General features: G+C 40.0%; 1 protein-coding gene across 4 annotated transcripts in view; it reads right to left on the minus strand.

The window, feature by feature from the left end:
• The window catches only part of LOC143041739 (WD repeat-containing protein 46-like), a 115,095-nt gene that overhangs the window by 36,769 nt on the left and 51,252 nt on the right, over window positions 1-27,074 (minus strand). For all 4 annotated transcript variants that reach the window (XM_076213749.1, XM_076213750.1, XM_076213748.1 and 1 more), the window contains exons 6-7: window positions 16,038-16,273; window positions 12,352-12,508 (exon numbers count right to left, since the gene is read on the minus strand). In XM_076213749.1, coding sequence (XP_076069864.1) covers window positions 12,352-12,508; window positions 16,038-16,273 — 393 coding nt within the window. The remainder of the gene's footprint in view (window positions 1-12,351; window positions 12,509-16,037; window positions 16,274-27,074) is intronic.

Here is a 27,074-nt window from a genome sequence, read left to right on the forward strand (position 1 = left end):
GTAAGTTTTGCATATATTGCCAAAAACCAGGCCACATGGAAAGCACGTGCTACCACAAATACCCAACACAGCCAAACCATCACTGCAACTTCCACGGGACCTGTTTTCATTCTTCTGACAAATGTCGTATATTGCGCTCACAGACACAGAACAAATGAGGATCAACATTCCCTGCAAGGTACTCACATAACCCATCTACATATTCACGTCACACATCTCCGATGAGATGTGCACGTAACTCCTCCCCCTCAGGTCAGTCATGTGACCCCTTTCCCGCATGACTCCGTACTACGAAGTCTCAATGCCATTCAAGGTCAGTGAACCCTTACACTGATATACAGATGTCAACATTACCTGTATACACACTGAACATCCCAGACACATCTCCCCATACATTAACCTTCAACGCCAGGTCTGGAAACACCAACCTGTTTTTCTCAACACGGGTTCACCAGTGAACATCATGTCAGTGAAGTTTTCATAAATTCCGCACCCAAACAAAGCGAGTAGCCATTTTGGAACCCCCAGACCTAAATTTGTGCAATGTGGATTGAGTCCCTTTCCTTATCATTGGAAAATTCTCTTGACATTAGCTTCAAAGACAAGTGCATCCATTTCACTTTCCACTTACGTAGCTGATGTTCACTTCCCTGCTGATATCCTCAGGCTTAACATTGATGAAGCAACATAATATTATTATTTATCCTGTTCAACATGGCATCATTTATGCGAATCACTTCCTCCCTGCATTGCCATCCACAAATTCTCCTAAAGTCAACCACCTCAATGTGACCAAGCAGGTAGAGCCTGATTTAACGTCAAGTAATTCTAGCACAACTGTTCAAACTATCTACTTTCCGCCTATCCGTACAATTAAGTTTCCTCACATTATTCATATGTTCTGTTCTTGTATAATTCCCCTTACAGCACCCATATGCCAAAATTATATGATATACCCTTCATGCCAAGGCCTTGAACAAGGACCTTGTTTGCATTTTCTCTCCTTTTCTTTTGTTTTCTATGAGTATAGAGTCACCAGGACAGTGACAGTATCATGGCCGAGCCAATGTGAGGCGGCGGACAATTTCTTTCCAATGTGAGGCGGCGGACGATTTCTTTCACTCCAACATGAAGAGACAACAAAGAGGCCTCTCAGCCAAGCATAAGACAGCAAGAGCAGATCACTAGGCCAATATATCAGAGCGCCCACAGGACATTTTAGACAAACTCAAAGCGACGCGCCAAGAACAGGGTCAAAGGTCATCGACAACAGTCTTCACTTCGACATCCCCTTTTTGGCAACACTCAAGAGTGCCACCCTTCTCAATGTTTTTCATTGGACACTCCTTCGTAGGGAACACCCCTTTTTAACATTCTTTTTGCCATGTATAATTTAGCTAGGAAAGTCTGGCAATCCTTCAAAGGTTTCTTCGGAGCTGGCCTGCAACTGTTGTGAGAGATTAGACTAGGCTAGGTGAAGAATAAAAACAAAAAAAAACAAAACTCTTTTTGCTTCAACCCGCCACACAACACCAACAATGAAGCTAAGAGGAGGTTATATGAAGGAGTGATTGTGCCAACAGCACTGTACAGGGCAGAAACATGGAACATAAGACAGGAAGAGAGAAGGAGTTTGAATGTGTTTGAGATGAAATGTCTGAGAAGTATGATAGGGGGTTACTAGGCTAGAGTGAGAAATGAGGTGAGGAGGAGAACAGGGGACCTCAGAAAGGGAGTTGGGAGATAGGGTTGGTGCAAGAGTATTAGGATGGTTTGGACACATGGAAAGAATGAGTGAAGAAAGATTAGTATAAGAGGTGTGGAAGGCAGAGGTGGAAGGAGTGAATATGAGGGGGCAACCTAGGATGAGATGGATAGATGGGGTATAAGGGGCATTACAAAAGAGAGGAATGTCTCTTGGTATTAGTTCTCTGGCAATTCACTATTATTTACTGTTTATCAGTTTATTATTTAATTATACCTATGCATTTATTTATTTTTCTTTAATTTATTTATCATTATTACATTTTTTCCACATCCAACATAGCTATGGACCAAAAGGTCTTCTGTCGGCATGCTCCACCTTTGTAAAGACTTCTTGACTGGGAGGAAAATAAGGTTAATTAAAGACAAATACTCGACCTGGGAAGAAATTTTAAGTGGTGTCCCGCAAGGTTCAGTATTGGCCCCAATCATGTTTGCCATATATATAAATGACATGGATGAAGGAGTGGAATGTTATATGAATTTCTTTGCAGATGATGCAAAAATACTAAAGAAAGTAAGTACAGAGGAGGATTGTGAATCATTACAGATAGATCCTTGACAAAATCTGGAAAGGAGTCAAAAGTAGGAAGTAAACTTTAATATCAAGAAGTGTAGTATAATGGAGTTTGAAAAAGTAAAAATAGAATATAGAGAAATTATAAAATTGGTGAAGAAGTAAAAAACGTGAACTCGGAAAGAGACCTTGGAGTAATAATCAGCAAAGACAAACATATCAATAAAATAGTCGGAGAAACCTTCAACCTATGAAGGTAAATGAAAGGCATTTGACTATTAGGATGAGGAAATGATTTTAAAAATATTAATTACACTAATAAGACCAAAACTGGAGTACACAGTAACACTATGGACACCCAGTACTAAAAAGAATATAAAGAAATTAGAAAGAATACAAAGATGGCACCAACTCTCTCCAAATTAACATACGGACAAAGATTGTCCAAATTGGAACTACCAACTCTGGAACTAAGAAGAGAAAGAGGAGATCTACTGACTATAGAATCATGAAAGGAATGGAAATCCTAGAGATGATTTATTCAAATGGAACAATGGAAAAACATGAGGACATGAAAAGAAACTCAAAATGGATAATTATTGAAGAGATCTGAAAAAGAATAGCTTCCCACACAGTGGTGGATACCTGGAATAAATTAGATAAAGAAACAGTATGTGCAAACACTATTCAAAATTTTAAGAAAAAACTTGATGCTGAAAGATACAAAGACGGGTCACCATGAGCATAGCTGCCTTCCCATATAATACAACAGGGTAAATACAACTACATAAATACACACACACAGGCTACGATCTAGCAGTTTTGTCGCTGACACAAAGGAAACGACTAGTTGTTATTGTGCAGGATGTGTAGGCTATATTTCTCATATGACCGATAAGGTTAAATCCAGTTTTTGAAATAAGTATAGTTGGAACAATGGAGAAGGAAAAAGACGAAAAAATATTGAATGAACCAACAAAGAGAGGCCTAGATATAAGTAAGGCTGAGCCACCAAGAGGAGTAACTCCCAAGAAGACATGCTTAACCCCTTCCATACGGTGCCGCACACGTAGGCGTCATGGACTTAGATCTCGGTGGCAGCAGCCAATGCCAGCCGTACGACGTGTCGTAATAATACTCGCATCATAAAATATAGTCACCGCTTATATCGATCGTTCTCTCTTCACCCGTGAATTTTGATAACCATAGAAAATGCGATTACAAAAGAATTAGAAAGAATGTCATTATGGAGGGGCGACTACAATAAATATAATCAAGACGCCGATATGGCAGCCTCGCGAATACACTCGCTCCCCATGACGCCTACGTGTGCGGCACCGTATGGAAGGGGTTAATTGACACACCAAGAATAAATCAAACATGGGAGAACAACAGTTTTTCAAGTTTTCCAAGAAATCCAGGAGAATTAGGTAAAGGCTTAGATATAGATAGAGAAGTTAGATATAACAATGCATTAAGAAATTGTGAAGTAAACGAATTATTGGAAGAAATCAGATTTAAAATTGGACTACCGAGCTGCACTTAGGGAACTGATTACTTTGCATAAGAGTAATGAGCAAACGATTAAAGAATTGACCTAAAGAGCAAAATTGATATGCTCAAAAGTGCAGGATTGTACCCGCATATAATGAATAGGATTAGGAAACATTTTAACGATAGGTACCAATTACTTACGGTAGGCACAGGTCCCATAGATGAGGTAGGGGCCGGTAGGAGCAATCACGGAAAGCCGGTACGCAAAAGTGTAAGTCTGTTTAGTCATAATCGTCAACAATGTCTTACGTACCTGTCTCCGGATTGTCTCACCGGCGTCTTATGTGTCAAAGTTTAAGTAGTTAAGTATAAGTTCTTTTGATTGGCAATATCCTGCTACCGATCCGTTCTAGTCGGTGAGTGCTACCCAACTTACTATACTCGACTGACCGATCCGACCTGCTAATGCCGGGCTGTCGTCCGCGCGCTCTCTACGTCCGAAAGCGTCGTTCATTTGTTTCGTGTTTTTAGTAACGAGTTTAAATGACGTTACTGCACCCCTCCACCCTTAGTCAAAATATCTCTCCCTCCCTTTAGATGCAAAAATTTCCCCATTTAAAATACTCCCATCCCTTCCCTTCCCCCATTTTTAGTAACAAGTTACAAATCTAATTTCACAACAGGTCTCCTATCCCTAGAGGACCGTTGCAACTTAGGAGACGGGGAAGATATACTATTAGGTTTGACATTTTCTTGTCTAGATGGAGAAGGATGAGCTATCATAGTTGCTTCTGAAATAGGAAGTTTTGCAGGGGAACTAATTGAAGTAGTCACTGGTGAACTTTGTTCAGGTGGAGGAGTAATTGTTCTAGTTATAATTTGGTCTTGATGCCTCTTTACTATCTTACCAGAAGGGACTGAACACTGATAGGACAAAGGACCAGTTTGTTTTACGACTGTGGAAGGGATCCACTTAGAACCATCAGGGACATAGTTGCGAATCATCACTGGTGATTCAGGTGAGAGGTGTATGGATCGAGGAGCGTTAGTATGTTCTTTCTTTTGTGCTTGCTGTTTCTTAGATACTCTAGAAGACATACCATCTGCAGGCCATAAAAGGTCCAGACGCGAGCGGAGGCATCTGCCAAACATCAACTCGGCTGGTGAGACACCAGTCGTAGAATGCGGAGTTAATCTATAATTAAATAGAAATCTATCCAGAGTATCCTGAATAGCTGACTTAGAGGTACGTATGGCCTTCTTGGGTGTTTGTACCATTATCTCTGCCAAACCATTGGTAGAAGGTTTGTATACTGCTGTAGTGATGTGCCTAATACCTGAATTATTACAAAATTCTTTGAACTCCTGAGATAAAAAACATGGACCATTGTCCGATACAATTGACACTGGAAGTCCAAATCTAGAAAAGGAGTGTCGCAAGCACTTGATAGTTTCCTTACTTGTAGTACCAGAAGTAGGATAAATGTCTACCCACTTCGAGTGAGTGTCCACTATTACTATAAAATAGTGACCATCTACAGGACCTGCATAGTCAACATGAAGACGATGCCATGGGCGATCAGGCCATTCCCAAGGGTGTAGCTCTGCCTCAGAAGGCATAGTTCTGAGAACTAAACACACTTGACAAGAATTTGTCAATTCTTCTAAATCCTTATCCAAATTTGGCCACCACACATAGCTACGGGCAAGTTCCTTCATGCGTGATGAGCCTGAGTGACCCATGTGAAGTTCTTCCATTAGCCTAGTTCTCAATTTTGGAGGAACAACCACACGAGAACCCCACAAAACACAACCATCTTGGATAGAAAGTTCATCCCTTCTTCTGATAAAAGGAGTAAATTCCAAACTATTCAAAGTCTTAGTATTAGAAGGCCAACCTAATTCACAAAAGCGCATGACCTTCGATAGAGTAGGGTCTTTTCCGAGTATGTTCCTTGATATCTCCACTACCTATGGGTGAAGATTCTAGAAAATGTACTAAGTTAGTCCAATCAGCAGGCATTGGAGTAGAATCTGTAGTAGACATCAAAGGAAGACGACTAAGTGCGTCGGCGGTACCAAGGAGTGCACCCGACCGATGACATAATGTAAACTTATAAGCTTGGAGGAAGAGGAAGAGGAAAGGGACAAAAGGTAGGGAGGTTCTTAGAGTGAACTCTTTGAATGAGAAGGAAAAGGAGAAGGAGTACGGAAAGAAGCTGAAGGAGGAGTGGGAGGGAGTAAAGGGTAGAGTAGAGCTGGGTGTGGAGGAGGAATGGGGATGGTTCAAGGAGGGAGTCATAAAGTGTGCAAGGATGGTGTGTGGAACAAAAAGGACAGGGGGAAATAGAAGAAAGGGTAGTGAATGGTGGGATGAGGAAACAAAAAAGGTTGTAGAAGAGAAGAAGCGAGCTTTCACAGATTGGTTACAAAATAGGACGAGGGAGTCATATGAGAGGTACAAAGAAAAGAAAAGAGAAGTAAAGCAAAGGTAAAGGTTGCAAAGAGGAGAGCAAATGTGAAATGGGGTAAGAGTTTGATAGAAAATTTTGAAAGTAATAAAAAGATGTTTTGGAAAGAAATTAAGAGAGGAAGAGGAGGCAAATCAAGTAGAGAAGAAAAGGTAAAAGGTGCAGATGGAGAGATGATAATGGAAGAGAAGGCAGTAAGGGGAAGATGGGCAGAATATTTTAGGGAGTTGCTAAATGTGAAGGAGGATAGGGAAGGAAAGACTGCTGCAGTGGGAAGTGCGAAAAAAATGAGAGTGATGAATGAGGAAAATGGAGGAGAAATAAGGAAGGATGAGGTGAAGGCAGCCGTTAAGATGATGAAAGCAGGTAAGGCACCTGGTCTGGATGGATGCCATGCGGAATGTCTGAAAAAGAGAGGTACAGTGATGGTGGACTGGTTGGTGAGGTTATTTAATGTTTGTTGGAGAGAGGGTAGAGTGCCAGAGGACTGGAGGTGTGCCTGTATAGTTCCTCTTTACAAGGGAAAAGGGGACAAGTGTGAATGTAGTAGTTTCAGAGGGATTAGCTTGTTGAATGTAGTTGGGAAGGCTTATGGGAGGATCTTGGTTGAGAGGATTAGGAGAGGAACAGAAGGAATAATTGGTGAGGAACAGTGTGGATTTAGGACAGGTAGAGGTTGTGTAGATCAGATCTTTGTGGTAAGACAGATATGTGAGAAAGCTATAGGAAAGGGGAAGGATGTTTTTTTGGCTTTTATGGATCTGGAAAAGGCTTATGATAGGGTAGACAGGAAGGCACTGTGGGAGGTTATGCAGATATACGGGATAGGAGGAAAGCTTCTGGGAGCTGTCAAGAGTTTTTATGAGAGTAGTAGAGCTTGTGTCAGGATTGGAAATGGAGAGAGTGAGTGGTTCGAGGTAAAGGTGGGACTTCGTCAGGGATGCATTATGTCGCCCTGGCTGTTCAACTTATACATGGATGTGGTGGTGCGAGAGGTAAATGCAAGGGTAGTGGGCAAGGGATTGGAGATGGTTAAAGAAAATGGAGAAAAGTGGGAGGTGAGCCAGCTGTTGTTTGCGGACGACACTGCGCTTGTGGCAGGATCGGAGGAGGGATTGAGGAAGTTGGTGGCAGAGTTTGGGAGAGTGTGATAGAAGAAAGCTAAAGATAAATGTGAGTAAAAGTAAGGTGATGAGATGTACAAGGGGTGAAAGTGGCAGTAGACTGGAAGTGAGCATTAAGGGAGAGCGACTGGAGGAAGTGGATAGTTTTAGATACTTGGGTGCAAATGTGGCAGGGAAAGGTGGAGTGAAAGTGGAGGTAGAATGTAGATTGAGAGAAGCGAGTAAATGCCTTGGTGGATTAAAGAGTGTAATGAGGAATAGACATTTGGGAATGGATGCTAAGAGGAGACTGTATGAAGGAGTGATTGTGCCAGCAGCACTGTATGGGGCAGAAACATGGATAAGAGAAGAAGAGAGGTTTTGAATGTGTTTGAGATGAGGTGTCTGAGAAGTATGATGGGGGTTACTAGGCTAGATAGAGTGAGAAATGAGGAGGTGAGGAGGAGAACAGGGGTGGAAAAGGAACTGGGAGATAGGGTTGATGAAAGAATATTAGGATGGTTTGGACACATGGAAAGAATGAGTGAAGAAAGACTAGTAAAAGAGGTGTGGAAGGCAGATGTGGAGGGAGTGAACATGAGGGGACGTCCTAGGATGAGGTGGATGGATGGGGTGAAGGGGGCTTTGAGGAAGAGGGGAATGTCTGTTGAGGAAGGACGGGAGAGGACAGAAGACAGGGGTGAATGGAGAATGGTTGTATATGGATGATGTTGTAATGCATGAGGTGGAATGGGCGGGGGGATGGGGGGTGAGGTAGTATGTGTGAGCAAAATTTGACGCAGCCCAAAGGGATTTCTCCCCGTCCTCTCCTTTTATGCAATGGGGGGACGGAGAGGGGGGGGTCGCCGATTTAATGAAGCGGCCTTGCTGTGGATGTGCTGTGTCTTGCAACACTGCTTCTGACCCAGGGCAGTGGACAAGGTGCAGGGATGACCCGTCATTCAGGAGGTGCTAAGATAAGAGGGAGGGTGGAGGGGTGTGGAGTGTATTCAGGGATGGAATGGGTGGGAATGATTTTATGCCTTTTTATTTTTGGCTACCCCCCTTGTAAGGGGGAAAAAGCCTTGGTATATGTATGTAACTTTGATAAAGTGACATTACATGTATTTGTTGATGCTAGCACCTTAGCCTATGGTGCAGTCAGTTATCTTACTGATGAAAAGCAATCGGTTATTTTGACCTCAAAGGCCAGGGTTGCTAAATTGAAGAACAAAACTACAACTACTTTACCGTAACTAGAATTGACAGCTCTACAACTAGGCACACAACTTGCCTACAACCTACAGAATCTCTTAAGAGAAAGTATCAAAGAGGTAATCATCTGGTCTGATTCAGAAGCAGCCCTCCGATGAATCAGGAATTACAAAAGCAAAATCCCATATGTGCAAAACAGAGTAGCGGATATCCGCAGTCCAGAGTCATCTTTCGGGTACCGGCATGCGCCCTCCAAGGAAAAACAAGTGGATTTAGTTACAATCGGAATTAGCATCGGACAATTCAAGAAAGCCAATATATGGACTGGAGGCCCGGAATGGCTACCCTTCAGAGAACACTGGCCTACACAGAGACCAATTGTGTTGGTGTGTGAAATAATCTCAAAGAGAACCCAAGAATTACCAGAGGTTACACCCTTATTTGACTATACAAAATACTCATCTCTTAATATGATGCTTAGGATAGCCAATTATATATTCAGGTTTATAAGAAAGTGTAATCCCAATATTTCATTACCAACGGCTAGTGTGTATTGGATGCAGATAGCTCAGAAGACTCATTATCCTAGTATTCATAATTTTCTGATGAATGGGAGGGATACTCTCAATAAGAATAATAGACAATTTATCAAAGACTTAGGTCTGTACAAAGAGGAGTATTCTGGTCTTATCCGCTCCAGAGGCCGTTTGAATTATGCTTCTATTGATCATGATACCAAGTTCTCTATCCTCATCCCAACTAAAAGTCACTTAGCATATTTGTTTATCACCCATGCACATGAAAGGTGCCTGCATGGAGGCACTCAGGAAACAATGTTACATGTTAGAATGTATTATTGGATGCCAAAGTGCCGTCAAACCATCAAGACCATACTGGGTCGTTGTGTGACTTGTAAGAGGGTTGAAGGTAGGAAAATTTAATACCCTGGTCCACCTCCATTGCCTGTTGAGCGTGTGACAATTGAGTGTCCTTTCCTTCACATAGGAATAGATTATTCAGGACCTATAACACTCACAAGGACGGAGGATGGAAACCCCCACAAATATTACATATGTTTATTCACATGCACAGCAACTAGACTGGTGCACTTAGAGTTAGCCTCAGATATGTCGGCTCTGACATTTCTGAACCTCTTTTGGAGATTTTGTGCAATGTATTCATTCCCGAGAACAGTAATTTCGGACAATGAGTCCAATTTTGTTGCTGGAGCCAAGTTCTTCAAGGAGATGTTAGACCATACTAACGTCTCTGAATATATGACAGGAAATAGCATAACATGGAAATTCATAGCCCCCAGAGCACCGTGGAAGGGAGGCTTTTATGAACGCATGATCAGTTTAACTAAGTCATGTCTGAAGAAGGTCTTGTATAAGAAGAGAGTGACTCGGGAGGAGTTGGAAACAATTCTGCGGGAAGTACAAACGTGGTTGAACAATCGCCCCTTAACCTACCTCAACGAAGAAGGACCCGTAGAATCCTTAACTCCTAATCACCCTTTGTATGGAAGAACCATAAACCCCTATCCACCACTGGTAACGCCGGACACATCCGACCCCGATTTCTTGGGACATACAGAATTAATTGCAAGACACAGCTGTCTATCATCAATAATTATCAAACATTTTGAAAGAATTTGGAAAAAGGATTATTTGACTTCCCTGAGAGAAAAACATTATGGCTCCTCGAAACCAATGCAAATGAAACCACCCAAGGTGGGAGAAGTGGTGATAGTGGAGAGACTTGGACCACAACATGAGTGGCCATTAGGACGCATTGTTAAACTATACCCAGATGAAGAAGATAATGTACGCATTGTAGATGTGTTATGCAACGGGATGATTAGTAGAATAACCCTAGACAAACTAGTTCCCTTGGAAATTCATTCCCAAGAGCCAACACCCTTAACAGGTGGAGAATCCATTGGTGAGGATGAGACACCTTCAGTACGTCCTATGAGACAAGCAGCTCGAAGGGCAATTAGATTAAGGCAATCCCTGATTGACAATGCACAATTGTAATTAGATGTGCTCCTTTGCCGCCCAGAGGGTGTCGGGAATAAATCCCGACAGAGGCATTTTTTTGAGTAAATAAACTATTATTACAAATTAATTTAGTGAATTGATAGCTGTAGAATTAGGATTAAGTTTGAAATACAGCAAAAGCATATCAAGCTGTATGAAATTTGTATTCTAGAAACTTAGTATATGAAAACATGCATAACAAATTATACAGTCTTACTTTTTCCATTTAGATAGAGTGGCCTATCATTTTTGTTTCTATATACGAAAATATTATATAAAGCATTATGTAAGGACTTGACACCCTTAGTTACCAAGCCGGTTGTTCTAACCCCTCTCAGGAATGTCGAGTTACCAATATGTCATTTTCAATATTAATCATTTTATTTACCACTTGGTGTCTTCTCCGTCTTGAGTATTGGTTCTGGTGCATTACCCATCTATAGTTCCTATGCATGGGGATTATATAATATGTATTGTGCAACATTTTCACTTCAGTTAAGGTGAAGTTGTACTTCCCATAGACCTTTGGCAATGAGAGGTCAAAGGTCACTAGGCATTCGGGACCAAGAGAGGCCCCTCTCGCCCATATACGCAGTTGAGTAGTAGTTGAATAGGAGTTGAGTACTAATTGAGGACAAGACAAGTCCAAGACAAGAAATGTAATTGACCAAAGTGTTAGTGATTCGTGACTAGGGAATGATATGAATTCACACCAATCACAGACCTCATATATATCATGTGTGAAGTGCATATACGACGAAGTGTGTCTTAAACCAGTGAGGGTATTCTGTGAGAGAACCATTCCCCTCAACATACCTTTATCCTTTCCCATTCCCATACTCACCCTCCATGCCACGCCCGAAGTTCGTCGCGCACATCACCGCCATTAACCAGAACAAAGACGAAGAAGATTTCCAACTGGCCCCAAGGTAATGGTAAGTCATAAATTGAGTTACATGAAATATCCAAAACAATATGAATAATTGAAATAATTATATATTCATAAAGATACATGATGCTTTGTGATGCCATTATACGTTTCAGGGTTCGATGAGTTCCCTGCCGTTCACAGGTAAGTAGTTTTGTAGTGTTGAAAGTTGTATACAAGTTCACACAGAGTATCCCAGTATTAACTCGGTGGGACGGTCACCTAGATTAACTTACACCGTCAACATTCGTATTAAAAGAGATGGGAAATCTGTCGGAAGTCATAATATTCTCCACATCCTCTGTTTATCTGTTCTTTGGGTTGTAGCAAGTTATAATATTTCACAATATATTTACACATGTGTTTTTTTCTTATACTGTTGATATCTATTTGAAGTATATTTAGTGTGTTTTTGTGCTGGGGCGTTTCTGAGAGTGCATTGATGTATAATAGTTGCAGCTCCAACTCTGTTTTGATAAATGTAGTGCATATAAGGTGGACCCATATATAGAATGTGTGCACTCAATAGATGTGCAAGAAATTGATTGGTTTTGTGTATATATGACATGTGTATGGGACTTTTGTTTTTTGTCTCCAGCTTGAGGAAGGCATGGGAGGGCAAGCACTGGAGTACCAGTCTCCTTATGTGAAAAAAACAGAAGTTAAAAATGAGAGTGGTCCTAGTTTCTGTCCCACACTGATACAACCTACAGAACAGTCAAAGATTTTTTCCAGAGATATATAGGAGGGCCCTCGGACTGTGGGTTTCCTGTTTGTCAAACTCAGGGCAACAATTATCAATCAAAATGGTACATACCTCTACCATGCTTCCATAGGAAACAGCAAGAAGTTTCTTCTGAGAAAATGCTAAATTTGAAGCTCCAGTACGAATTTTATATGAACTCAGACTTTCACCAAGGTTACGTGCATCCCATATTTTAAGCATTCGGTCAACTCCTGCTGTTGCCATGTACCTGTAGAAAATAAAAGTCATGCTTTATGAAATTCACTGAATTCAATTTGACTTCCCATTCCTGTCATCTTAACTGTAAAACCAATTTCTACAATTTCCAATATAATTATTATTCCAGGAGGAGCCAAGAAAAGAGGTAGGGAGGGATGGTGAATGGAAGTGGAGTAAGTGGGGATGAAATGGGTGGGAGTGGATTCATGCCTTTGACTTTGGCTACCTCCCTTGTAAGGGATATGTATATGTATATTATTATTCCATCTTATATGTCTTGAGCATAATCTCCTCCAAACAGTAAGAAAGTGTTCAGTCTTGAAGGTATATTACACAACTGTTGGTCTATCCTGAGGGATGACTGTTAGGGAAGTTGTACTTAACTCAACTCTTCTCATGACCCCTAACCCTGCACAATGTCCCAGGAGAGTTGCATGCTGCCCAGCCACATGAGCTGCATAAGCGATTCTTTGAGGAAGTGCATGTGCAATTCACCAGTCTAAGAGCAGACCCTGTTGGCTCCCGTGATGACTAACCTATGTCTTAGCCAGCTGCATCAGAACAGACATTGATTCTTTGAGGAATGCATGTGAAGTACCAAGTATATCTGCAGCCTGATAATGTACTGCTTCTGGCTTCTCAGGCATTGACACTTGCCCTTGAGCCAATTAAGGGCAAAGGTCATGACCTGACCTTGGTATATAAGCTGGATGGAATTGCCAAAGACTCATATTGCCTCAGATCATCACATTGCGAGTCTAGCTTGCTGACTCCGTAGCAGTCTCCTCCCCCATCCCCCTTCAATGAAGACCACCTTGGGACACAACTTGAAAAGCTCAGTCATCATCTCCCTCACCATCTCTCCCTGCCCCTCTTCTCACAATTAGAGCTAGCCATATTACTATTGGTGCCCAGCTTCCACTCTAATAAAACCCACTATTCTCCCAGAGTTTGCCTTCCAGCCAGTCCTGACATTGGGGTTCAGCATGGGGCCCTGATCCCCAGCTCTGCCAACTCCCAGCTTGCCTGTCCACTAGCTTCATTGCCGCCACTGCCTGCCAAGTCTGCTGACTGCCATCTAGCCTGCCCACCAGCTTGACTGTTGCCACTTGCCTGCCACCAACTACCTTCCAGATCAACTGCCACCACTTGACTGCCAGTTCGACTGCTGCCGCTTGTCTGCCAGATCAACTGCCGCCATTTGCCTGCCAGATCAATTGCTGCTGCTTGACTATCAGCTCAACTGCTGCTGCTCCCTGCCAGATCTGTTGATTGCCAGCTCAACTGCCACAACCGCTTGCAAGGTTTGCTAACAGCCAACTAACCTGCCTACACTCCCGCCTACCACAGGCTTACCACCACCACCACTAGATCATCTAGCAAACTAGAGCTGTGAGCATCCCCACCTTGACCCACCTTCATGCTCAACAGGGATTACAAGGTCCTGCAACTTCACCTTGGTAAAGCTAATGACTAACAACCTTGACTGTCAAGGTCTACAATGCCCTGGGTGGCCTCATGCCCCACCCACTAACAACGACCATTCTCAAGTGTCTATCTTTTCAGGGAGGTGTTACACTCACACTACTGATGTCACCATACATGATCTTAGGATATATTCCAATTATAAGTTCTTTCCAGCAGCCTCCTGAGATCTACCAACCTCCTTGATGTCATCCAAGACATAGAGGTCAACTCCAGTGCTACAAGAGTAGCCGAGCACCCCGAGGCTTGCTACCCTGTGAGAAATGGACCACTACCTGCTACTGCTCCTCCAGTCTACTGGTCAGCTCCCTCCCCACCTTCAAGCACCGGCCCCATCATGTCTGGAATGAGGACAACTCCCCTTGACAATTTCTTGTTGAGGCTCCACACGACTTCACTTCCAGCCTTGACTTCTATGGGGGCATGTTAGGGAAGTTGTCCTCACCTCTTCTCATGACCCCTTGACCTGTAGGATGTCCCAGGTGAGTTGCAAGGCATCCAGCCATGTGAGCCGCACAAGCAGTTCTTTGAGGAAATGCACATGCATTTCACAAGCCTACGAATGAACCCTGTTGGCTCCCACAATGACTAACCTGTGCCTCTGCCAGCTGCATTGTGACAGGCAATGGTTCTTTAAGGAAAGCAGGTGCAGTACCAAGCCATACATTGCAATACGGTAAAATCAAAAGCCTGAGAATGTACTTCATCTGGTTTTCCAGACATTGACACTTGCCCTTACACCAATAAAGGGCACCTAACCCAGGTATATAAGCTGGACGGAATCACCAAAGACTCAGATTGCCTCAGAGCATCATGCTGCATGCCTACTTCATTGCATTTGTTGCAGTCTCCTACTCCCTCCCCTCCCTCACTGGAGACCACCTTGGAACACGACTTGAAAACCACAGTCATCACCTTCCAGTTAGTCCTGACAATGATACACCCTTTATACCCCACCAAGGTGACTTAATCTGGTTTGATAAGGTTGTATGGAAGGTGAAGTACATGTGGAATGTTGAGCATTATAGAGTATTTGTGGTTATGAACAATATCTGAAACCAGTATAATCAGCTTGACCACACTGATAAGTGTTATACCTTCATAGACATCACTATATAATCCATCAATACACTTTTGCCTACCTTCCCACCAACTACCCAGGCCCATGTGCACTGCATACCTCTTTCTTCTTAAATAATGTATTCACTATCATCAGCTCTCTTTCAATAAACATCTCCAACATTGTTTTTTCATTTTTGTTACTGGCAAATCATACCTCTGTATTACTTATCCATTAGCTAATTTTCTACTTTTATTATTTAGAGCCCTCATGTCAAATTTAGATTCCTTCTGAAACTATCCACACACTCATACAAATCATTCCAAAGCTCTTCTCTCTTCTTATTTTTCTCATTATCACATCCATATACACTCAAAAACACCCATGATTCCCAACTTACTCTTAGTTTTTCATCAACAGTATCCTCTATGAAAAGACAAGGAATTTCTTTTTGTCTTCTTTTTTCATGAGGAAACAAGGGTTGTAGGTCACCATGTAAATTAAGTGGCTGACTTTGCTGTGGATGTGTTGTGTCTTGCAACATTGCCTCTGACCTGGGCAACAGGCAGGAGCTAAGGATGATCCTTCATCCATAAGGTGCTAAGATAAAAGTGAAATGGGTGATAGATGGGAGTGGAATGGGTGCATCCTTGATTAGCTACCTCCCTTATAATGAGGAAGAAGCCTATTGGTATGTTGACAAATAATCCTTAATGACACTTCCTTCAAACCACATGCACACATCTCATCACTCACCAACAAAGCCACTACTTCCCTCCCTTCTCCTCTTTTCACTCAACACCCTACCTGCCACACTTCCAAATTCAAACTCACCTTTCTCTTTCACTTTTGGTTCACTCAATGCTAATGTATCCATTTTTTTCTCACATACTACCAATAGCCTCCTTTTCATTCTCACTTGTTCCACACCCTTGTACAACAGTCCCTGGTTGAAACCTCCCTCTAAATCTAAGAACACATGAAAGAATATTACCTGCCAGATGGATCTATGGTGATAGCTTTGATAGGATGTGGGTGACACAGCATTGTTGCAACAGGCTCTTTGCTGTTTGGAGTCCACATTGTCACAGTACCTTTTGAATGACCACAACACAAAACTGCATTGTATGGATTTTGGCACATGGCTTCTATTCGACCTTTGTGAGTAGGGTATTGAATAATTTCCTCACCCAAAGTAATATCTAGCCAGCTCAGGAATCCTGTTTCATTCTACAAAATAAAACAAATATATATCCTATCTTTGTTTACATTTTAAAACATGGTGTGTCTGTGTGTATATATATATATATATATATATATATATATATATATATATATATATATATATATATATATATATATATATATATATATATATATATAAACAAATCACTAAAACGTGTCAATGTAAGAATTTGCAGAAAACCACTTGGGAAATAAGACACTATGATCCGAATGTTTTCGTCTATTCAGACATTTTCAAGGAATACAGAATGATAAAAGGTGGGAACGTATATACAGAAAAGTAGTGGACAAGACAAGAATGTGAGGTCACACAAGACAATTTTTCAGAGTGTATCAAGGCAGGGACACACAGTGAGCTGCTACATAATAGCCAATATTACAAAGGATCACAAAGGCGGAGCATGCCGACAGGAGACCTTTTGATCCATATCTAGGTCAAATGCGAAAAAAATCATAATAATAAAACAATAAATAAAAACTATAATAATGTAAATAACAAATAAAATACATAAATAAATGCATAGGTATAGTTAAATAATAAACAAACAGGTAAATAGTAAATAATAATAAATTGACATATAATAATAAATAAAAATCAGACAGACAAATGATAACAAAACAAAAACAAATAATATAATATAAATCATAATCATTACAGCATCTTACTTAGGTATTTATCTAAATGATTCTTAAAGCTTCGAACTGAACTACATTGCACTACCTGTGCAGGAAGTTTATTCCATTCATTAACTACACGGTTGGCACAAGTTGTTTCTACCTACTTCCAAATTGAATCTATTTCTGGACAGTTTGAGACCATTGTTTCTTGTCTGATTCTCATTCAATGTGAAAATTTTGTCACTTTTGATGTTGTCAATTCCCTTTAAAATCTTAAAGACCTGTATCAAGTCACCTCTGAGTCTACGCTTTTTTAGGGAAAACAGATTCATGTGTTTTAGTCGATTTTTGTATGATTTATTTTTGATATTTGGAATCAGTTTTGTGGCTCGCCGTTGTACTTTTTCCAGTCTGTCAATGTCTTTAATGAGATTCGGTGACCATACGGAAACAGCATATTCCAAATGTGGACGAACTAACGATTTATATAGCTTGTTAATGAGTGATGGACTTTTGAAATCAAAAGATCGCGCAATCAGTCCCAGAACCTTATTTGCTTTCTCAGAGGCTGAAATACACTGCTTGGATGATTTGAGGTCGTTACTGATAATTACGCCAAGATCTTTTTCACTATCCACTTTTGTTAAGGAATTACCAAATAACTTGTAATCATACTTACTGTTATTTTTACCTATGTGCATTACCTTGCATTTACTTAGTGTTAAATTTCATTAGCCACTTTTCAGACCATTGCTGTAATTTATCTAAATCTTCTTGAATATCTAATTGGTTTGAGTGATCATTTGCCACTCCGCACAGTTTTGTATCATCAGCAAATTTGGAAACAGCATGGTCTATATCATTTATATATACTATGAATAGAAGTGGCCCAAGAACGGAACCCTGAGGAACTCCACTTGCAACACTTTTCCATCCAGAAGTTTTTCCATTTAAAACAACTCTCTGTTTTCTACCATTCAACCAATTACTAGTCCAACCTAATAGGCTACCACTTATTCCATGCAAAGCTAATTTAGTAAGTAGTCTTTCGTGTGGGACTTGAAATTATCAAGTTTATATAAACCTAAATTTACATTCATAAAGTTATTAAAAGAATTTTAATCAAACTAGATTCAATAATGTTTCTATCTAGCAAAGAACTACAATAGACAATTTCTTCAGAATTATTCCAATCAATGGGATGGTTCCAATCTCTAACGTGTACAAAAATCCCACTGGACAATAGACCCGATCTCACACTATACCTGTGTTGATTGATTCTGGTAATTAACTCATTTCTAATTTGACCAATGTAGTATTTATCACACTTGTGACACGGAATGCTATAAACACAGCCTACCCCATCCTTGAAAATGTCTGAATAGATGAAAACGTTCGGATCAGTGTCTTATTTCCCAAGTGGTTTTCTGTGAATATATATATATATATATGTATGTATATATATATATATATATATATATGTATATCTATATATATGTGTGTGTATATGTATATACCCCGTCTGGGGTATTGGCTGCATGTTATTGTGGCAAAGTAGCATGCAGTTGATACTTTAGGGTCTATATGGGGTGCCCCTACAGACCAGAGCCACACATCATTTTGTCTGTGATAGAGGAAAACTCTGTTCATAGAGAAATGATGACACTTTTATACTACAACTATCCCTCCATTATGCTGTCCCCCAACCCCTTGTTACTGTCCTGTACCATTTCTCTGAATATTCATTTCCTTTTTTCGCCTACCCTGTGGTGGGGGAAGAGAATGCTACCACCAAGTCTTTCCACTTGAGTCGTAAAAGGCGACAAAAAACGGGACGGGGGATGGGATTAGGAGTCCTCCTACCTGTAGCCCCAAAAGGGGACATTCCTAAAAAAAAGAATAAAAAGGCATAAGAGTGTCTGGGAGTTTTCCAACCAGTACCCTAAGGTTTGGGTCTTTTAATGTGCATGGATGTGGTACAGATGAGAGTAAAAGGGAAGAGATAGGCAGTATGTTTGTGAGAAGATGGATGTGCTGGCTTTGAGTGAAACTAAAATGAAAGGAAAGGGCAACTGTGAGTTTGGGAGTGTAGCTGGGAGGTACTCAGGAGTGAAGAGGGGACGAGGGTGAGAAGGGGTGGCTATACTAGTGAGTGAAGAGATGAGTAAGCGAGTAGTGGAGTGGAAAGAGGTTTCATCAAGGTTGATGTGGATGAAGGTGAAGCTGGGAAAGGAGATGTGGGTGTTTTTGTAAGTGCATATGGACCTGGTAGTGAGAAGAGTGTAGAGGAAAGGGAGGCTTTTTGGGTAGATATAAATGAGTGCTTAGAGGGATTAGGGAGGAACGTCAATGTAGTAGTGTTGGGAGACCTTAATGCTAGGGTAGGAAATGAACTAATAAATGGAGTGGTTGGGAAATGTGCAGTTCCAGGAAAGAATTGTGGTGGAGAGTTGATGGTGGAGATATGTCTACAAAGGGAGTTGATGATAGCAAATACAGTGTTTTGGAAGAAAGTCGAGCATAAGTAAACATGGTACAGGGTGGTGGATGGAGCAATAATGGACTATGTAGTGTTAGATAGGAGTATAATAGGAAGAGTTAAGGATGTACATGTGCTAAGGGGAGAGAGTGGGGTAATATCAGATCATTTTCTGGAAGGTAAGTTGAAAGTGGAGGATAGATGGAGAAAGAGGAAAAGGGCAGAAGATAGGGAGGTGCTTAGAGTGAACTCTTTAAATGAAAAGGAAAAGGAGATGTAGTACAAGAACAAGCTCAGGAACTGAAGGGAGTGAAGGATAGAGTAGAACGGGAGTGAAGGAGGAATGGGAATGGTTCAAGGAGGGAGTCACAAAGTGTGCAAAGATGGTGTGTGGAACAAGAAGGACAGGAGGAAATAGAAGGAAGGGTAGTGAGTGGTGGGATGAGGAAACAAAGAAGGTTGTAGAAGAGAAGCAAGCTTTCAGAGATTGGTTACAAAATAGGATGAGGGAGTCATATGAGAGGTACAAAGAAAAGAAAAGAGAAGTAGAGCACAAGGTAAAGGAGGCAAAGAGGAGAGCAGATGTGAAATGGGGTAAAAGTATGACAGAAAATTTTGAAAGTAATAAAAAGATGTTTTGGAAAGAAATTAAGAGAGGAAGAGGAGGCAAATCAAGTACAGAAGAAAAGGAAAAAGGTGCAGATGGAGAGATAATAATGGAAGAGAAGGCAGTAAGGGGAAGATGGGCAGAGTATTTTAAGGAGTTGCTAAATGTGAAAGAGGATAAGGAGGGAAAGATAGTTGCAGAGGGAAGTGCTGAGAAAATAACCGTGATTAGTGAGGAAAATGGAGAAAAAAGGATGGATGAAGTGAAGGCAGTTAAGATGATGAGAGCAGGTAAGGCACCTGGTCTGGATGGATGCCATGCAGAATGTCTAAAAAAAAAAAAGGAAGGTACAGTGATGGTGGACTGGCTGGTGAGGTTATTTAATGTTTGCTGGAGAAAGGGTAGAGTGGGGGAGTACCTGTATAGTTTCACTTTACAAGGGAAAGTGGGACAAGTGTGAGTGTAGTTTCAGAGGGATTAGTTTGTTGAGTGTAGTTGGGAAGGCTTATAGGAGGATCTTGATTGAGAGGATTAGAAGAGGAACAGAGGGAGTAATTGGCAAAGAACAGTGTGGGTTTAGGACAAGTAGAGGTTGCGTAGATCAGATTTTTGTGGTAAGACAGATATGTGAGAAAGCTATAGGAAAAGGTAAGGATGTTTTTTGGGCTTTTATGGATCTGGAAAAGGCTTATGACAGGGTAGACAAGAAGGCACTGTGGGAGGTATTGCAAATGTACGGGATAGGAGGAAAGCTTCTAGGACCTGTCAAGAGTTTTTACAAGAGTAGTAGAGCATGTGTCAGCATTAGAAATGGAGCGAGTGAGTGGCTCAAGGTAAAGGTGGGACTTCGTCAGGGATGTGTTTTGTCACTCCTGGCTGTTCAAATTATACATAGATGGGGTGGTACGAGAGGTAAATGCAAGAGTGGTGGGTCAGGGATTGGAGATGTTTAAAGAAAATGGAGGGATTGAGGAAGCTGGTGACAGAATTTGGGAGTGTGAAAGAAGAAAGTTCAAGATAAATGTGGGTAAATGTAAGGTGATGAGATGTACAAGGGGTGAAAGTGGTAGTAGACTGGAAGTGAGCATAAAGGGTAAGTGACAGGGGGAAGTGGACAGTTTTAGATACTTTTTTGTGAATGTGGCAGAAGAGGGTGGAGTGGAGGTACAATGTAGATTGAGAGAAGTGAGTAAATGCCTTGGTGGATTAAAAAGTGTAATGAAGAATAGACATTTGGAAATGATGAGGATGTCTTCCGTGTCTTGTAGTAGATGACGAGGTCAATTTTTAAAGCCGGGTCGGTGGGTGTGACATTCTTGTAGATTGTATTGTATTCCCTCAGGAATATAATCTACAAGAATGTCACACCCACCGACCCGGCTTTAAAAATTGACCTCGTCATCTACTACAAGACACGGAAGACATCCAACTTGGTCATAAAGAACAGCTGCCTACCCAAGACAAGTGATATGCAAGAGGTGAATACCGTGTACGAACACACATGCTCCAGTGGCAACTGCAGTCGCCCTAACTCCAAGTACATCGGCGTAACCACCACAACACTGTCGAAGAGGATCTCAGCCCATTTGCAGGACGGCCATAAGGAGGCATTACCTGTACGAACATGGGCTCGTACTCAAAAGGCACCACATGGAAAACAACACCACCACCATCATCGAGAGAAACAACGACACCAGACGACTAAGAATGACAGAAGCGGTGCTCATTTTCAACCAAAAACCCGCTATCAACATCCAGCAACAGCCCGAAATGTCTTTACCAACCAGAAGGCAGAGAATGATTCCCGTGCGCTGATTGGCTGACTCCACCGCCCCGGGCACTGCCCGGTGATCCACTCCCCACCGCTATATACCGTCCCATAGCCACTTCGATTCATTCTCCGTCATCAATTTGACCAGCCCACACCTCCTGAAGATGGCCAGTTAAGGCCGAAAGACGTCTCGAGAGATATACACCATGGACTTCAGCAATCTGCTTAAGAACCTGCTTCCAGACGACCGCACGTTGGTGCGCAACTTAGAAAAGCATTTCTACAAGCATAATAATGCTATCGCAGCTGTTGACTTCAACAACGCATGCATCATAAATGGCCTCCTTCCAAAATATATATATATATATATACACATATACATATATATACATATACACATATATATACACATATATATATACATAAATATACACACATATATATACATATGTAAATATATGTAAATATATATATATATATAAATATAGATATATACATACAAATATATATATATAATATATATATAAATATATATATATATGTATATTTATATACAGACGCTCCTCTACTTACGTTCATTCGTTTTACGTTTTTTTCGATTTTACGTTTGGACTGTAAAAAAAAAAAAGTAAAAAAAAAAAAAAAAAAAAAATTTCGAGTGAATTTTTTAGTTTAGCGCACTCTCCGTAGTTCAAACGATACTTACGCATGATGCTGCGTCCATTGTTTACATGGCACAAACAACAGACTGAATGTGCCTTGCCTCCTCCTCCTCCCCCTCCTCCACCATCTCAATTTATGTTGCTTGAATTTAATTTATTTGAAATTAATGTTGTTATTTTACAATGTTATGTTTATAATTAATGATTTAGGGGTGTTTTATAAGATACGGTAATAGAATTTATGGATGTATAGTAAAGTAACAACTTACGTTCATTTTCACGTTACGTACGGCCGTTCGGAACCTAACTAAAACGTAAATTGAGGAGCGTCTGTATATATATATATAATATATATATGTATATGTATATGTATATATATATATATATATATATATATATATATATATATATGGTATACAGACGCTCCTCAACTTACGTTCCGAACGGCCGAACGTAAGTTGTCACTGTACGTTCTAGTAATGTATGACCGTTCATACTGTACTTTACATCCGTAAATTCTGTTACCGTATCTTATAAAACACCCCTAAATCATTAATTATACACATAACATTGTAAAATACAGTAAACTTCCACTTATCCGAACTCCAAGGGGGATTAGAAATGTCCGATTAACCGAAATGTTCGGTTAATCCGACTTTGTGTGTTTCATTCCCGTAGAGTTTGTGCGGTAATGTCCGCTGCAATATTCTTTCTTGTAAACTTAACATACGCATGGAAATGCTTATAATAGTTCATAAACATATTCTATAGAGTATAAACAGCAGATCAGGTGTAAACATGGAGTGTGCTGCCACCGTGTGAGCACTTGGTGAAGCTTGCGGGGGTGGAGGAAGAGGCGGCGGGGTGTTTGAATGTTCGGTTGAGATCCAAATAAGTTCGGTTGAAGTGATGGCTACCGTATTGAGAAAATGTTCGGTTAATGCGATTATTCGGTTAAAACGCTTTTGGATAAGCGCGAGTTTACTGTAACATTAATTTCAAATAAATTAAATTCAAGCAACATAAATTGAAATGGTGGAGGAGGAGGCAAGGCATATTCAGTCTGTCGTTTGTGTCATGTAAACAATGGACGCAGCGTCATGCGTAAGTATCATTTGTACTACGGAGAGCGCGCTAAACAAAAAAATTCACTAAAAAAAAAATATATATATTTCACTTTTTTTTTTACTGTCACTTCAAACGTAAAATCGAAAAACGTAAAACAAATGAACGTAAGTAGAGGAGCGTCTGTATATTGATATATATATACATATATATACATATATATATATACATATACATATATATATATACATATACATATATGCAGGTAGTCGTCGACTTACGACCTATGCGACTTACGACTGATCGACTTTACGACCACGAGATAGTGCAATAATATTTAACATTTAATAGAGTAATAGAATTGCAATGTTATGCCTGGCAATGCAGTACAATTACTTTGCACGCCGCGAGACGCGAGTACGATAGTTTTGGCAGGTTACTGGCAGCGTCAGCTTCCCTCTCATTCAGGAGCATGTGGTATTTCTGACTTCATTCATGACAAGGATTATATCTTTAATTTTTTTGTGCTTGAAACCCCCATGAAGATGTCTAAAAGAAAATTATCTTTAGATATTTCCAAGCCTGCCAAGAAACAAAGAAAGGTTATTGAACTTGACACGAAAATGAAAGTGATAAAACATTATGAAGGAAGGAAGAAAGTTATGTGATAGCACGTGAACTTCAGTTATCACATTCTAGTGTCGATAATTTTAAAAGACAAAGAGAGGATCTCAATTTTGCCTTGGATTTTATATTTTAATATGTTTTGCAATTAATAAAATGTAACAGTAAAACTTTTTTATGCCTAGTCTGTTGTCGATAACAATATGTTCAGTACAGCATTTTGTATTTTTATGTTTTGCAATATTTTTGGTATAGTACGTAAACGAAAACAATGTTTTGAAATATTTTTTTCCTAATTTTGCCTTGCATTATGTATTTTTATGTTTTGCAATTAATAAAATGTAACAGTAAACTTTGTTAGCCTAGTCTGTTGTCGATAACAATATTTTCGGTACAGTACGTAAATGAAAAGAATGTGTTTTGAAATATTTTTTTCCTAATTTTGCCTTGCATTTAGTATTTTTAATTTTTTGCAATTAATAAGATGTAAATTATACAGTACAATGATTTTAATTTAACCAACAAAAAAGTATTTGTAGGTCAAAGATGACAGGGCTTTATTCAGTATGCGTAGGCCTAGGCTACGTTTCCTAACGACAATTATAAAAAGAATAATAAATATTAAACAATGTAGCTCAAAGATGATAACATTTTATTCAGTATGCATACGTTTCCTAAAGAAAATCTGATGATAGAATAATAAAAATTTTAAAAAATATAGTATTAAATATCATGGGTCAAAGATGATAGGATTTTATTCAGTATGCTACGTTTCTCAAAGAAAATCAGATAAAATTATAAAAAAGGTTTAAAAAATACTATACAACATAGTTGAAAGATGCTAAGATTATTTCAGTATGCTAAATATAGAATATACATGTATACAGTAACAAAAATAATATTTAAAGGGTAATATATACCGTATATATATAAATTCCGGAAGGAAGAAAGTTATGTGATAGCACGTGAACTTCAGTTATCACATTCTAGTGTCGATAATTTTAAAAGACAAAGAGAGGATCTCAATTTTGCCTTGGATTTTATATTTTAATATGTTTTGCAATTAATAAAATGTAACAGTAAAACTTTTTTATGCCTAGTCTGTTGTCGATAACAATATGTTCAGTACAGCATTTTGTATTTTTATGTTTTGCAATATTTTTGGTATAGTACGTAAACGAAAACAATGTTTTGAAATATTTTTTTCCTAATTTTGCCTTGCATTATGTATTTTTATGTTTTGCAATTAATAAAATGTAACAGTAAACTTTGTTAGCCTAGTCTGTTGTCGATAACAATATTTTCGGTACAGTACGTAAATGAAAAGAATGTGTTTTGAAATATTTTTTTCCTAATTTTGCCTTGCATTTAGTATTTTTAATTTTTTGCAATTAATAAGATGTAAATTATACAGTACAATGATTTTAATTTAACCAACAAAAAAGTACTTGTAGGTCAAAGATGACAGGACTTTATTCAGTATGCATAGGCCTAGGCTACGTTTCCTAACGACAATTATAAAAAGAATAATAAATATTAAACAATGTAGCTCAAAGATGATAAGATTTTATTCAGTATGCATACGTTTCCTAAAGAAAATCTGATGATAGAATAATAAAAAATTTAAAAAATATAGTATTAAATATCATGGGTCAAAGATGATAGGATTTTATTCAGTATGCTACGTTTCTCAAAGAAAATCAGATAAAATTATAAAAAAGGTTTAAAAAATACTATACAACATAGTTGAAAGATGCTAAGATTATTTCAGTATGCTAAATATAGAATATACATGTATACAGTAACAAAAATAATATTTAAAGGGTAATATATACCGTATATATATAAATTCCGACTTGCGTCCAGATCGACTTACGACCTGTCTGTCGGAACCGAACTCAGTCGTAAGGCTTTTTCCCCCTTACAAGGGAGGTAGCCAAAAAGGAAAGGCATAAAATCATTCCCACCCATTTCATCCTTGAATACATTCCACACCCCTCCACCCTCCCTCTTACCTTTGCACCTCCTGGATGACGGGTCATCCCTGCACCTTGTCCACTACCCTGGGTCAGAAGCAGTGTCGCAAGACACAGCACATCCACAGCAAGGCCGCTTCATTAGATCGGCGACCCCCGTCTCCGTCCCCCCATGTATAAAAGGAGAAGACGGGGAGAAATCCCTTCGGGCTGCGTCAAATTTTGCTCACACATACTACCTCACCCCCCATCCCCCCGCCCATTCAACCTCATGCATCACAACATCATCCATATACAACCATTCTCCATTCACCCCTGTCTTCTGTCCTCTCCCATCCTTCCTCAACAGACATTCCCCTCTTCCACAAAGCCCCCTTTACCCCATCCATCCACCTCATCCTAGGACGTCTCCTCATGTTCACTCCCCCCACATCTGCCTTCCACACCTCTTTTACTAGTCTTTCTTCTCTTATTCTTTCCATGTGTCCAAACCATCCTAATACTCTTTCATCAACCCTATCTCCCAACTCCCTTTCCACCCCCGTTCTTCTCCTCATTTCTCACTCTATCCAGCCTAGTAACCCCCATCATACTTCTCAGACACCTCATCTCAAACTCCTTCTCTCTTCCTCTCTCATGTTCCATGTTTCTGCCCCATACAGTGCTGTTGGCACAATCACTCCTTCATATAGTCTCCTCTTAGCATCCATTCCCAAATTTCTATTCCTCATTACACTCTTCAATCCACCAAAGCATTTACTCGCTTCTCTCAATCTACATTCTACCTCCACCTTCACTCCACCTTTTCCTGCCACAATTGCACCCAAGTATCTAAAACTATCCACTTCCTCCAGTCGCTCTCCCTTAATGCTCACTTCCAGTCTACTACCACTTTCACCCCTTGTACATCTCATCACCTTACTTTTACCCACATTTATCTTTAGTTTTCTTCTATCACATACTCTCCCAAACCCTGTCACCAAC

This window comes from Oratosquilla oratoria, chromosome 32 (genome assembly GCF_046742065.1).
Source record: "Oratosquilla oratoria isolate Oo_2021 chromosome 32, ASM4674206v1, whole genome shotgun sequence".
NCBI lineage: Eukaryota > Metazoa > Arthropoda > Malacostraca > Stomatopoda > Squillidae > Oratosquilla > Oratosquilla oratoria.